The sequence below is a fragment of the Octopus sinensis genome, linkage group LG13 (genome assembly GCF_006345805.1).
Source record: "Octopus sinensis linkage group LG13, ASM634580v1, whole genome shotgun sequence".
In the NCBI taxonomy this organism is placed as follows: domain Eukaryota; kingdom Metazoa; phylum Mollusca; class Cephalopoda; order Octopoda; family Octopodidae; genus Octopus; species Octopus sinensis.
The window spans coordinates 47,494,935-47,509,104 of record NC_043009.1 but is presented as its reverse complement, the minus strand read 5'-3'; the positions used below and the strand labels follow the sequence as shown (position 1 = coordinate 47,509,104).

The window sequence follows — 14,170 nt, the reverse complement described above, 5'->3', positions numbered from 1 at the left end:
CTTTCAGTTTCCGTCTACCAAATCCACTCACAAGGCTTTGGTCAGCCCGAGGCTATAGTAGAAGATGCTTGCCCAAGGTGCCACACAGTGGAACTGAACCCAGAACCATGTGGTTGGTAAGCAAGCTACTTACCACACAGCCATTTCTACTTATGTACATTATTATTTTAATTCAGCATATGCCTGTACATTATTTAGTTAAGACAATATAGATACAGCTCAGGTTAGGAAAGACAAATCGTATGAGATGCAACTAGGAGATCATATAGGTGCTAGTTGGAGTGCAATACACTTCCCCATAGAAGTTGGATGTAGGGAGTTTTATTGGAACCAGGCTAAGACAGAGACTGCTATCAACTGGCATTAAACATCGGTAAGCAAGTGACATCTTGAAAGACATCCAGATGACAGTTAAGAGAGCCAACCAATGGATAAGACTGAAAAGAAATGATAAAACCTGGCTGAAGAAACAATGATCCTAAAATGGATTTGAGCTGAGATACTAGTCAGTCAGACTAATAGGCCTCATATAAGGAGTTAAGGGCAGTGAACATTCTTTCCTGGTGACCCCTGAAACCCACTGGTATTTCGGGATTGATTAAATAAGTACCAGTTACGCATCAGGGTCGATATAATCGACTTAATCCATTTGTCTGTCCTTGTTTGTCCCATCTGTGTTTAGCACCTTATGGGTAGTAAAGAAATAGGTATTTGGTATGTGGTGTTTTCAACTCTACATTTGCTCAAGCAAGCAGTTTATAAGTCTCAGTACTACAGTCAATGGTCACATTTAGTATTTACTACTGTATGTGTTAATACTTTCTAATTTTAAACTTTCGTGAAATTTAAAACACCTACCAGCACCACACATCAACAACTGCATTCATTCTTCACAGAGAGTAGCTGAAAGACAGGACCAAGAAAAACCAAAAAATAAAAATCATTTTGTTTTTTTTTTTAAATTTCAAAAATACATTCTGTTCATTTTTGTTTTAGTATTGAGGCAAAAGAAGAAAAAAATACTAATAATAAATAAAATGCAAACAACTAGGTAGATTTTTTTTGAAAAGGAAGGAAGAAGTGTATGTCACCAAGATGATCTCTTGCTTTGAGTTTGATTTTGATTTTGAAATGAGAAGTCAGAGAGAAGCAGTTGTTTGAGGTGTGCAGCATTTTATAGATTTTGAAAAGACATTTGATATTGTGCTAGATGAGGTGCACTTTCTATAAATGGAATCACCTACTGAACAGAGCAGTGTTATAGATCAAATCCTTCCTGTCTATCACAGCTGACAGCAACTTAACTGTAGCTACTGGTTTCTTCTTTCTGTCACCTCTACACAAACACACACCCTGCAGATCTGAGCATTTTCATAGATACGTACATGCGTATATTTATAAATTTATATGTATTTCTTTATGTATGTATGTGTATATATATACACGTGTAAAGTTTTGTATGCATGTATACACACACACACACACATATATATATAGTTATAGATAGATAGATAGATAGATAGAAACTTGTACACTTGTTTGTGTGTGTGTATATATATATATACAAGCACATGAAATTTATTTTGTTTGCTCTCTTTCACAATACACACAAGAGCATATGTTTTCAAGTACTTCTCTCTCTCTCTCTCTCTCTCTCTCTATATATATATATATATATATATATATATATATATATATATATGTACACACACAAACACACATACTGCATACCACACATATATGTATATAGATGATTCAATACAAACATTCATAACTACATACCTGTACTCATGTGTGTCCCTGTATGTATATATATATCCAAGTGTGTGTTTAAATTTACTTTACCATTGTAGACTAAATGACTTTAAAAGAAATATTCGTTTCAATTTCTCTTTCCTTTTAAACTATTGCTTTATTTTTATTTAATTTCATTCTGTTGCTGTTGTTGTTGTTGTTGCTCCAACATGAGTAAAACCAACCAAACCAATAATTTCAGGAAATCCTATTTGATAGATGTCGCATTTTCCGATCAAGAATCAATATCTGGTTTAACTCACCTCAGGCTTTGGTTTCAATCAATGTTATTAAATTAATTTTCAGTCTTTTGTGGTCAATGACCTTGCAAAATCATGGTGGTATGCACGTATGGGAAAACAACATGTTAAATCAAAGCTGTGACATCATGAAAAAGATGTGACTCTTAAAGTAACCTTATCTCTCTAGTTTATACTGAAATGTGTAGTATTGGTTAGACTAGATTTTGGGTATGAGGTTTAATAAGATTGAACCATGGCCAAAGTTATCACTATACTGCTAAAGATCAGCCATACCATGTACTGCCATCTATATTCAAGTGCCTATGTAGTCACTAGCAGACATAGACACCATTTGTGTATGTGCAATATCTATTATATAAAATCCCTTCTGTCTGTCTGTGTGTATGTCTTCTAGGATCTCAAGCATCCTCCATCCGATTGTGCTCAAATTTGATATGTAGATACCAATGGTATCGGGGTATGTATAAGTCTTGAAAAAATTACAAAAATCGATTCCAGGTGAGAATGCGATCGATAAAGCCGTGGGAACATGCATTTGTACGCACAAATACATCAGCTGTTGTGATTGATGCTACGCATATGCGAGAAAAATGCTTGTGCAGTTTGCGCAAAAAGAACTGGCTGGCTTGAAATAATGCCACAAAATGCAGTATATTTAAGAGACCAAAAAAGCAAGATGCAAAAGAGATATTTTCTTCAAACTTGGCATGAAGGAAGGAAAGACTATCTGGTTTCTTAGTTCCCTAGGTTGTTGCTTTTCATAAAAAATTTCAAAGGGGAAGCCTATGGGACAGTCAGACAAATTGTTTTCAGAAAATTTGGTTTAAATGTTTGACAACTCAGCACCATCCATTGGATGGGGGGGGGATGTCGTTTTGCTTGTATATATATATATATATCCTAGTATGTATCATTGTGTATAGAACAATATATCAATCAATGAATTTCCAACTTAGTCTGATTTTTACATTTTATTATTTGCTATTTTTACAATTTTACAATATTGAACTAAACTAGTATTTTCATACATTACGCAATCATTAGGTTTATGTAGTTACAATTGTGTTCCACAATTGACAATATATATATATGTGTGTGTGTCTGTGTCTGTGTGTGTGTGTGTGTGCATGTGTGTGTGTTTGTGTCTGTTTGTCCCCTTACCATCCCTTGACAATCGATGTTGGTATGTTTACATCCCTGTAACTTAGCAGTTCAGCAAAAGAATCCAATAGAATAAGTACTAGGCTTAGAAAGAATAAGTCCTGGGGTTGATTTCTTCAACTAAAACCATTTCAAGTGGTGCTCCAGCATGGTCATAGTCAAATGTCTGAAACATGTAAAAGAATAAAAGAAGTGTGTGTGGTGTTTGTGCAACACATATACACACCTGTAGACACACAGAGTTTAAATACTGGATTGTTTCCCTTGCTTTTTTTCTACCACAATTTCTCATTTGGATAATGATTTTTTTTTCTCATCACTAAGGTTAGAATTAATTAGAATTTCTTGCCTTACCACATCAACTCCACATATTCCTATACTATATATGTTTTACTTTAAATCTTCAATTCTTCCTGATCTTTAATTCCTTTACTTCTGCTCATCTCCTCAAGCTGTAAACATCGTCTTACATTGATTGTTTTTATAAAGTAAAGTGACATTGAATGCAAGGGATACGAGAATTAAATAAGGCAAAGGTGATATCTTTATTGTCTGTTTAATATCATATAGGCACAGAAATGGCTGTGTGGTTAAGAAGTTTGCTTAGCAATCACTTGGCTTTGGGTTCAGTTCCACTGTGCAGTATCTTGGACAAGTGTCTTCTATTATAACTCTGGGCCAAAGAACACCTTATGAGTGAATTTAGAAGTCAGAAGCTGTGTGGAAGTCAGTTATGTGTGTGTGTGTGTGTGTGTTAATCTTCCCATCATTGCTTGACAACTGGTGTTGGTTTGTTTACACCCCTGTAATGTGATGGGTTGGCAAAGGACACTGTGAACTATACTAGTTTGGTGCTGTATATTTATTCAGGCTGTGTGTTGTTTCCCTTATGAAACTAAATCACAATATGTAAATTTTCAATGAATCACATTTATTTCTATAATGATGTTACAAAGGTTACTTGCCAAAAGCTGTTGAGCTAAATGCCAGGTGTGTGAATTATGTATGGAGAGAGGGAAAAAAATGTAAGTCTTCATATTTGGTGAAATTATCTTTTAACCCAATGTCAAGTGGCATGGCTAACTATGAAGACTCTGTATCCATCTGTCTCCCTCTTGAACCTCTGCTATCTTCCACCAATGATGGATCTCCTTTTTGCTTCTATTTCAATTTATATCAGTTTATATTTTTTTACTACCCACAAGGGGCTAAACATAGAGGGGACAAACAAGGACAGACAAAGGGATTAAGTCGATTCCATCGACCCAGTACGTAACTGGTACTTAATTTATCGACCCCGAAAGGATGAAAGACAAAGTCAACCTCGGCGGAATTTGAACTCAGAACGTAACGGCAGATGAAATACGGCTACCATTTCGCCCGGCGTGCTACCGTTTCTGCCACCTCGCCGCCTTTATGTGTTTCATCACTACCAAACATAAAAAGCTGACATGTGGGTTTTTTCTTTCTTTTTCTTTTTTTTTTTGCTCGTTATGGAATTATCACAGTTTAGAATGCTAAGACCAACAGAATGAGTACCAGACTTAAAAAAATAAGTTCTGGGGTCAATTTGTTCAGCTAAGCCCTTCAAGGAGGAAACCCAAGCCTAACTGCTCTCCAGTGACTGGAACTGATAAAAAAAATAAAATAAAGCTTGCCTGTGTTATTGTTGGTTTCCTCATCATTTGTATAACCTAAATCATGAAAAGAAACGTCTCACCTGCAGGCAAAGTTTTATACACATTCAAATTTAGAACCTTAAAAATGAAACAGAAATTTAATATAAGTTATTCATAGGCACAAGCAGGGCTGTGTGGTAAGAAGCTTGCTTCCCAACCACAAGGTTCCGTGTTCAATCCCACTGCATGGCACCTTGCACAAGTGTCTTCTGCTATAGCCTTGGGCTGACCAAAGCTTTGTGAGTGGATATGGTAGATGGAAACTGACAGAAACCCTTCAATTGTGTGTGTGTGTGCTTTTGTGTCATTGTTTGTCCCCTTCCACTGCTTCACAACTGGTGCTGGTAAGTTTACATCCCCATAACTTAGCAGTTCAGCAAAAAAGACCAATAAAATAACTACTGGGGTCGATAAATTTGACAAAAAAAATTGTTCAAAGCAGTGCTCCAGCATGGCCACAGTCTAATTAATGAAACAAATAAAAGATAAAAGACAAGTATTTATAAATTTATAAACTAAAAGGAACTCATTAATTTTCTCAGTAGTGATGCACTCCATCAGGGTCTTCTGTCTTTGCAGTAAGCTCCTGGGACTAAAATGATTCCACCACTTCTGGACCAGATGAATACTATCTTTTTACTCTTTTACTTGTTTCAGTCATTTGACTGTGGCCATGCTGGAGCACTGCCTTTAGTCAAGCAAATCAACCCCAGGACTTATTCTTTGGAAGCCTAGTACTTATTCTATCAGTCTCTTTTGCCGAACCACTAAGTTACAGGGACGTAAGCACACAAACGTATACACACAAATACATATATATATATAATATATATAATAGAAAAGAATTCGAAAATAATTTTTTTCTTTTAATTTCTTGTTAAGATTCCTTATTAAGAAGTTATCCTTAATTGTTAAATTTAATATATATAATATATAATATATAATACATATAATATATATATATATATATATATATATATATATATATATATATATATACGATGGGCTTCTTTCAGTTTCTGTCTACCAAATCCACTCACAAGGCTTTGGTTGGTCCGAGGCTATAGTAGAAGACACTTGCCTAAGGTGCCACGCAGTGGGACTGAACCCGAGTCCATGTGGTTTTAGGTTATTAAAATTACATTACTTCTCCAGGAATCTATGTTATCTAGAGGTTTTAGAACTTGTTTGGGGTTAGAAGCCCTATATTCTTATCCAGCTTTTTAACATATTATCTAAATTTTGTTTGAGCTTTCATTACATCTATCTGTCTAAATGTGTGTAACACTCTATCTATTTATTCCTTTTATCTCTCTGTCTCTATAGTTTTGTGTCTGTCTCTGTCATTTGCTTTTTAGCGATTATGATATTGATTTCTGTATAGTTTTTTTTCTCTTTTTTCCTCTTCAAGGAATGATAAATGTCTGGATTTCTTCCTCAACACCCCTCCACTCCACCACCAATTTTGCTTGTCTGCATAAAAAGAAAGAGAAAGATATGGAGGGAAAAACAAAGGATGTGAGGGAGAGAATTTAAAAAATCGGAGATATAGTTCAGAAGCAGAAGATTTGATTAAAGTATTTTATGTGGGTTCTTGGAAGTGATGGTGATGGTGGTGGTGGTGGTAGTGGTGGTGGTGATAGGATAGTTACTATTATTCACAGTCTCTTTCACCACTCTTCTTTTACTCTCCCCGCCACTTTCTCGCCCTTCTCTCTACCAGTCTGTTTCCTTTCACACCACACACACACACACATATCTACGCAGATACCTTAATACACAGCAGCATGTGTTGCTGGATAACTAAGGAACCAAGTCAAATAGGTCAAGTTGCATTGATGTATAAACGATAAGCTACAACATAAAGCAGATATTAAATATCTCAATTTATCCTACTTCCCGGGGTGGGTGGGGGGATTTGTTTTATTTTTGTTGTTTTTTTTTTTTTGCACCTGTTACCTTCTTCTCATATTAAACATCATTTACATTGCGCTTAGAGTCTTCAATTACAGCTTGATAGATATGGATCTGTCCAATGTTTCACCTGTGCAACATCTCATCTTTAAATTTGCATTTATTAACTGTACGGGATAAGTGGTGCTTTAAAAGTTTAGCCCCTCTTATTGTAAATTCATCATTTTCTCACAATCGTTACATATTGTATTTAGACCTGTCTTATGTAGTAATATTGTTAATATCACAGAAAATTCACCAGAAAACTATTTTGGAAGTGAAATATAACATGTCTTGAATGGCACAACGATGCAGAGTGAACTATAATAACTGTTATAATTTAATTATTCATAGTCTGATATAATATTGCAGAATATAAAAATTCCTTCTTCAGATACTGCTAGGAATTAATCAAGTTGCTGCTATAATCAGTTTTCCACTGGTTTTGGAAGTCTTTTAATTGTAATTCTTCTGTTCAAAATTGTCTTCAGTATCAACAGTCAAAAGCTAACAGATGATATCCATATTCACCTTTATAGTTTATGGCATCTCAGGCCTAGCTTCAGGCTGACCAAAGCCTTGCGTATTGATTTAAAAGATACCTTTCATATATATGTATGCTTGTGTGTGTGTGTGTGTGTTTATCCTCCACCACTGTCCTTCACCACTGCTTGACAACTGGTGCTGGTGTGTTTACATCCCTGTAACTTAGCAGTCTGGCAAAAGAGATGAATAGAATAAGTACCAAGCCTAAAATAGCAAAATTAGCCCCAGGGTCGATATATTCAACTAAAAATTCTTCGAGGTGTTTCCCTAGCATGGCTACAGTCTCATGAACTGAACAAATAAAAGATATATATATATATATATATATATATACATGTGTATATATATATATATATATATTTGTATATATATTTATATATACACAAATATATATCTATAAATGCTCTATCTATACAGCCTTGGTTTTTTATCTTATTACGCAAAAAATTCTTATGTACACACGCTGACATAGAACCAACGTTGAACCCTTTATTCACAATATTACCGAATCTGGAACTTAACTATGGTCTGTCTATAGCACTTATTCAGCATTACCTGACTCCTTTGGGTCTCAATGACACCATTATCTCTTATATATATATATATATATATATATATATATATATATAGAGAGAGAGAGAGAGAGAGAGAGAGCAAGAGAGTAAGAGATACACACACACACACAAACAAAGGGTTTCCACTTAGTTTCTGACTGTCAATTTCCACTCGCAAAGTATTCTTCACACCCAGAATGACTTGGTCACAGAACTATCTTCTTTACCATACAACCATGCCTGTGTCAAAATCAAGTTGCTATTTAGACATATTTCATTCGGGGAAATACAAATAACTGTTTATCTTACTTAAACTTCTTGAGTCCAGCTGTCTCAGTGAGTTGCAGGTTTAACCCTTTCGTTACCAACCCGGCTGAAACCGGCTCTGGCTCTGAGTACAAATGTCTTGTTTCCATAAGTTTTGAATTAAAATCTTCCACCAAACCTTAGTCACAATTAATGTTCCTAACACTAGCTTAATGATAACTAAGTTATTTTACTAAATTCTTTGTTATATCTAAAATTAATTGAAAGAAACAGAGAGCATCTCAAAATAAATACAGTAACGAAAGGGTTAAGCAAAATGCTTAATTCTATATTGTCTTGGTTCAACTAACTCTCAGGAATATGTTAAAGTTCTTCCAGATATATTACTTGTAATAGACTAGCATCTTATCCTGGAGGAGATGTTATTCCACTTCCACTCATGAAAGTGGAACTGAACACCAACCCTTAAAAGTCACAGGTTTTAGTTGGCACTTTTGTGTGTGTGTGTGTGTGTGTGTGTGTGTGTCTGTCTGTCTGTCTGTCTGTGTATTTGCACATGCATGAGTGTGTGTGTACGTGCACACACGCACATGTGAAGTAAGATGTAAACAACTGAATCGTTTTCAATATATTATTTACTTTCAAAATATCCTGATCTATATATATATATTTTTTTTTGTTTCGTTTCAGCTGAACTCTTTGATCCTGATGCAACATCACTACAATTAAAAGTCATAAAATATGTAAGTTTACTGTCATATTTCTCTTCAATTTTAGTTCTGTTTGCACATAAAAGGCTTGTGACTGTCATAATGACCTACCGCCTTTCCATTCAATCATTTTAACAGTTAATATCTTCTTTCTTTCTCTTTTTAATACTTGGGGTTAGGTAAGTCTTCCGAGGCATAATTGTTACCAACATCAAATCAGCAACAATACACACAAGCAGACCTCTGCATGATTTAGGTTTTAGTAACTTTTGGTTATTATTATTTTTTTTTTTATATTTATTTATTCGTTTTAGTTTATTCTGAGAACTTAACTTCCATGAACAACAATACCTCCTAATAAAGCCTGAATTGAATTGATTTTGTTTGTCTCTGTCAGTTACAAACATATATTTCAGATCATTGATCTCAAACACAATGCTTCATTTTAAACACAAGAGTTCAATTCCTGTATGGTAAAATCAATTGCTCCTCCATTTGGTAACGTGTGTGTGTGTGCGTATGTATGTATATTTATGTGTATATATCACCGTGATCACCGTGACCGACCAGGCTATCAGATGTTGCTACACATCGCTGGTCACAATGCGTTTCGCATTGTTTTAGCCTTTAAATGATGCCATCCCACTGGCTAAGCGAGCAGGCCAACAAAAGAAAGAGTGAGAGAAAGTTGCGGCGAAAGAGTACAGCAGGGATTGCCACCACCCCCTGCCGGAGCCTCGTGGAGCTTTAGGTGTTTTCGCTCAATAAACACTCACAATGCCTAGTCTAGGAATCGAAACCGTGATCCTATGACTGCGAGTCCGCTGCCCTAACCACTGAGCCATTGCACCTCCACATGTGTATATATATATATGTATATATATGTATATCTGAGCATGATTGTTGCCAGCGTCGCCTTACCAGCACTTGTGCCAGCAGCGCATGAAAAACCAACATTTGAGAATGATCGTTGCCAGAACCGCCTGATTGACCCTCGTGCAGGTGGCACGTAAAAAACACCCACTACACTCTCGGAGTGGTTGGCATTAGGAAGGGTATCCAGCTGTAGAAACTTTGCCAGATCAGATTGAGCCTGGTGCACCCTCTGGCTCACCAGTTCTCAGTCAAACCGTCCAACCCATACCAGCATGGGAAGCAGACGTTAAACGATAATGATGGTGTGTGTGTGTGTGTGTGTGTGTGTGTGTATATATATATATATAATATATATATATATATATATATATAAGAGCCCATGAGATACCACATAAAAGCACCCAGCAGCCTCTGTAAGGTGGTTGGCATTAAGAAGGGCATCCTGCCTTAGAAACCAGGCCAAATCAGACTGGAGTCTAGTGCAGCTCTCCAGCTTGCCAACTCTGGTCAGACCATCCAACCCGTACCAGCATGAACAACCAGGACATTAAATGGGGATGATGATGATGATGATATATATATCATGTGACTGACCAGTCCATCAGATGTAGTTACACATCGCTGGTCACAATGCGTTCGCATTGTTTTAGCCTTCAAATGACGCCACCCCACTGGCTAAGCGAGCAGGCCAACAGAAGAAAGGGTGGTGAAAGAGTACAGCAGGAATCACCACCCCCTGCTGGAGCCTCGTGGAGCTTTTAGGTGTTTTAGCTCAATAAACGCTCACAACACCCAGTCTGAGAATCGAAACTGCGATCCTACAACCGCGAGTCCACTGCCCTAACCACTGGGCCATTGTGCCTCCACATATATATATATATACATACACACACACACTAACACATACACACACACGCACACACACACATATTAATGTTAAAAGCATCAAACTATCTCTTAGAGGGGTTGAAATGCTTTTCCTTTAGGATCTACATGCAAAGTACGAAAAGTTCTCAAACCTCTAAAATGTAACTGAAATTTCAAATGTGTAATATATCAACAAGAATGTGAGTAATGTATATATATTTTTTTACTTAAGACTTACTTCACTTGAAGATATTCATGACCATCTATCATCATCATTGTCATTATCATCAGTGAACATCCACGTTCCATGCTGACATGGGTTGGATGCATTGATGGGATCCAATGAGTCTAAGCCCAGCATTGAGCTCAAGTGTCTACTTTGACATGGTTTCTACAGCTGGATGCCCTTCGTAACACCAACCACTTTACAGCATGTACTGGATGTTTTTGTGTGTGTGTTTCTCAGAACCTTATACTAGAGATTTTCTGCTTTCCTTAATAAAATAGAGATGTTTTCATCATCCCAAAATAAACGCTGAATGTGAATCCCTTAAATGGCTTACATTCCCAAACCTGATAACTACTGATTTAAAACTACAAAATCTTCCTAAATTTCTATATTTTCTTCAGGACATTGCTACAATGTATTAATATAATTGTCATTATTTCTCATGATTATGGCAGCAAGTTGGCAGAACCATTAACATAACAAACAAAATCTTTAGCAAAATTTCTTTCCAGCTTTACGTTCTGAGTTCAAATTCTACCATGGTTGACTTTGCCTTTCATCCTTTCAAGGGTGGTAAAATAAGTACCAGTTATGCACTGGGGTCAATGTAATCGATTGTCCTCCTCCTCCTCCCCCTCCAAAATTTCAGTCTTTGTGCCTACAGTAGAAATAATTATTTCTTGTAATTGTAAACCAATTCTTTAAATATATCTTGAATGATATAAATTTTAACACTTATTGAACATTGACAGCTTTTCATTTTCAAATACTTCTGTATTTCCTGCTTTATTATCATTTCGTTCTAAGCTTCACTATAGTACATCAAATACATTTATATGATAAAACTGCAATATCAATCATGCTGATTACTGCTGTTAAATATATTCATCTTAATTCATCAGTTTAGTTCATCAACTGGAAATAATCATTGCTCACGAAAGAAAAACTATGTAAATAGATTTGCTAATATTCAGTGATCTTGCTATAAATTGCCTGATATCATGTACTGAGGATACAGTTGTTGATGATTTACTTGAAACACTCGGATGTTGTGCAACTGACACCTGTTGACACTGCCACCTTCCTGCCACTACCGTCAATATACTATCCACTGATTATATATAGGCTTAGAGAGTCTCTACTCGATCTATGAGAGATAGCAGTTAAATCTCCTTAAAATCACCATCCCTGCCATCTTCTATAAAGACAGGACAAAGTAGATAATGTAGTGCTACATATGGTTAAAAAGATGGAATGGTCATAGCTGGATTGTCACTGATCATACATCTTTGATCACCCTATTGTGCTTAACTTGTGTGAAAGCACGTGGCTTAGTGGTTAGGGTATTCAACATCAGGCTTCTTTTTAGTTTCCAACTAATTATCCAGATACCAGTCAACTCAGGTCTAAATTAGAAGACACTTTCCCAATTGCTGTACAGAAGGATCAAGCTCAAAACCAAATAATTGCAAAATAAGCATCTTAGCTATGTGTCTGTGCAAGCAACTATGTTTTTTCTGCCTGCTTTTTATACTGAAGAGCTGTCAAAACCAATCAGTTTGCTGCTCAGAAGACAATATGGCTTGTGCATCTGCTTTCAGGCTTAGAGAAAATATTGTCTTCAGCAGATGGTTAGGATTAGACTTACCATTTCCTGTCTGTAATCTGGAAATATTTCTGCTTAGCTAGTAGTTAATAATGTTATTGTAAAATTATTTTAATTTCTTACTCAAACTTTTTGCTTGGTAATCTAAATACTTTGAACATTTCAAATCCATCGTGTAGTTGGTGGAGATGCATAGTTTGGTGGTTAGAGTGTTGGACTCATGATCATAAGATTGCAGTTTCAATTCCTGACTGCATTATGTTCTTGAGAAAAAAACACTTCATTTCCACATTGCTCCACTTTAATTGGCTGGTAAAAATGAGTAATCCTGTGATGGACTAGCATCCCATCCAGGGTGGAATATATATATACATCAGAAAAATCAGGAAACTAGCCCTGTGCTCTTTACAGAGTAACGTGGGCTAACCATTGTGCTGTTGCATCATTGAGAAAGGAACTGAATAATTATTCCACAAAATACAGACTTAAAGATCTTTTGCCTGTGTTTTGCAAATACTTGCATGAGACCAAAATACTAAAAATACAATAATGTTCTGGAACAGAACTTTTATAAAACCTGATCCTATATAAAGCCACACAGGACAGAGTTCAGATTACAATTTTGATATTATTCAAAGTAGGAACACAGTACCCTTTATGCCTTCAAGATGTTTAACAGCCATTTACAGTTGCCATAAACCATCATACTCTTTACTCTTTACTCTTTTACTTGTTTTAGTCATTTGACTGCAGCCATGCTAGAGCACCGACTCTAATCAAGCATCTCGACCCCGGGACTTATTCTTTTGTAAGCCCAGTACTTATTCTATCGGTCTCTTTTGCCGAACCAATAAGTAACTGAGGCATAAACACACCAGCATTGGTTGTCAAGCAATGCTAGGGGGACAAACACAGACACACAAACACACACACGCATATATATATAAACATATATATGACGGGCTTCTTTCAGTTTCCGTCTACCAAATCCACTCACAAGGCTTTGGTCGGCCCGAGGCTATAGTAGAAGACACTTGCCCAAGGTGCCACGCAGTGGGACTGAACCCGGAACCATGTGGTTGGTAAACAAGCTACTTACCACACAGCCACTCCTGCGCCTATATAAAATGTATATATAAAATTCTTTTTTTTTGTTTTTGTTTATCAGTTCCTAAATTAGAATTTTCATCATCATAACATCTACTTTTCCATACTTTCATGGAGCAAAATCCCTTACTAATTTCTTTGGGATACACCTAACCAGTTCCCTTTTTATGTAATGGCATAGTCACGAATAAAATAACCACTGAGGTCAATGTAATCGATTTACCCCTCCCCAAGGTTGCTGGCCATGTGCCAAAATTTGAAACCAGTATTATTACTGGTAACAAAAGGTTTAATGATGTTGAAGTCTTCCTCTTATATATCATCATCCTCATCATCATTTAACATCCGTTGTCCATGCTGGCATAGGTTAGACAAATGTGGGCAGAGCTGGGGTAGGGGGAGACTGCACCAGACTCCAGTCTAATTTGGCATGGTTTCTACAGCTGGATGCCATTCCCAAAGCCAACCACTTTACAGATGGTGCTGGATGCTTTCACATGGTAACACACAGGCACTATCATGCGGCACTGCACAGGTGCTTTTACATGATGCTGCATG

General features: G+C 36.3%; 1 protein-coding gene across 3 annotated transcripts in view; it reads left to right on the top strand.

The window, feature by feature from the left end:
• Positions 1–14,170, top strand: part of LOC115218295 (cGMP-dependent 3',5'-cyclic phosphodiesterase-like) — a 614,814-nt gene that overhangs the window by 472,392 nt on the left and 128,252 nt on the right. For all 3 annotated transcript variants that reach the window (XM_036508346.1, XM_036508347.1, XM_036508348.1), the window contains one exon: positions 8,908–8,960. In XM_036508346.1, coding sequence (XP_036364239.1) covers positions 8,908–8,960 — 53 coding nt within the window. The remainder of the gene's footprint in view (positions 1–8,907; positions 8,961–14,170) is intronic.